Raw genomic sequence first — 494 nt, forward strand, 5'->3', positions numbered from 1 at the left:
ACGGGGCCCCTGTGGTGCCCAGGTGTGGGTGTGGGTGTGGGCACTGAGCCATGGGGAGCCCTGCGGGGACTGTACGTGGGGGGGTCTCACTCCTGTTGCATGCTTAGTGCTAACAGTGCCAGCAGTTCCCACGTATGGACCTGTGCCATGTCCCTGCCACCCGGGAGAAGGGCTGGTACTTGGCACTGATGGCCCCCAACGTCAAAGGTCCCAACTACGCCTGGCTGGACCCCTCCCGGCTCTACTGCCATCCGCAAGTACCCAGTGCCCGGGGCAGATGGCACCCATGGGGGTGCCAGGGTGGGCTGCATCTCTGCAGGGCTGCCAGAGCACCCAGCTGTGCCCATGGGCACTGGCACTAGGGCTGTGGGTGCCCATAGTGGGCTGCAGGCACCCAGCACCTCTAATCTCCCCACAGGGCTTGCAGGACTGCCTGGCTGACCTGCTGCAGCCCTTCCAGGGAGATCCCATCGACATGGTGGCTGGCATTGATG

At 64.8% G+C, this 494-nt stretch overlaps 1 protein-coding gene across 1 annotated transcript in view; it reads left to right on the top strand.

Annotated features, from left to right (window-relative positions):
- Positions 1 to 134: 134 nt before the first annotated feature.
- LOC103803786 (adenine phosphoribosyltransferase 1-like) overlaps positions 135 to 494 on the top strand; it is a gene marked incomplete at its 3' end in the record, with an annotated part of 767 nt that continues 407 nt past the window's right edge. The window contains exons 1-2 of the mRNA XM_009076364.1: positions 135 to 257; positions 419 to 493. Of these exons, the coding sequence (XP_009074612.1) occupies positions 135 to 257; positions 419 to 493 (198 nt within the window). The remainder of the gene's footprint in view (positions 258 to 418; position 494) is intronic.

Source organism: Acanthisitta chloris, unplaced genomic scaffold (assembly GCF_000695815.1).
Source record: "Acanthisitta chloris isolate BGI_N310 unplaced genomic scaffold, ASM69581v1 scaffold33966, whole genome shotgun sequence".
In the NCBI taxonomy this organism is placed as follows: Eukaryota; Metazoa; Chordata; class Aves; order Passeriformes; family Acanthisittidae; genus Acanthisitta; species Acanthisitta chloris.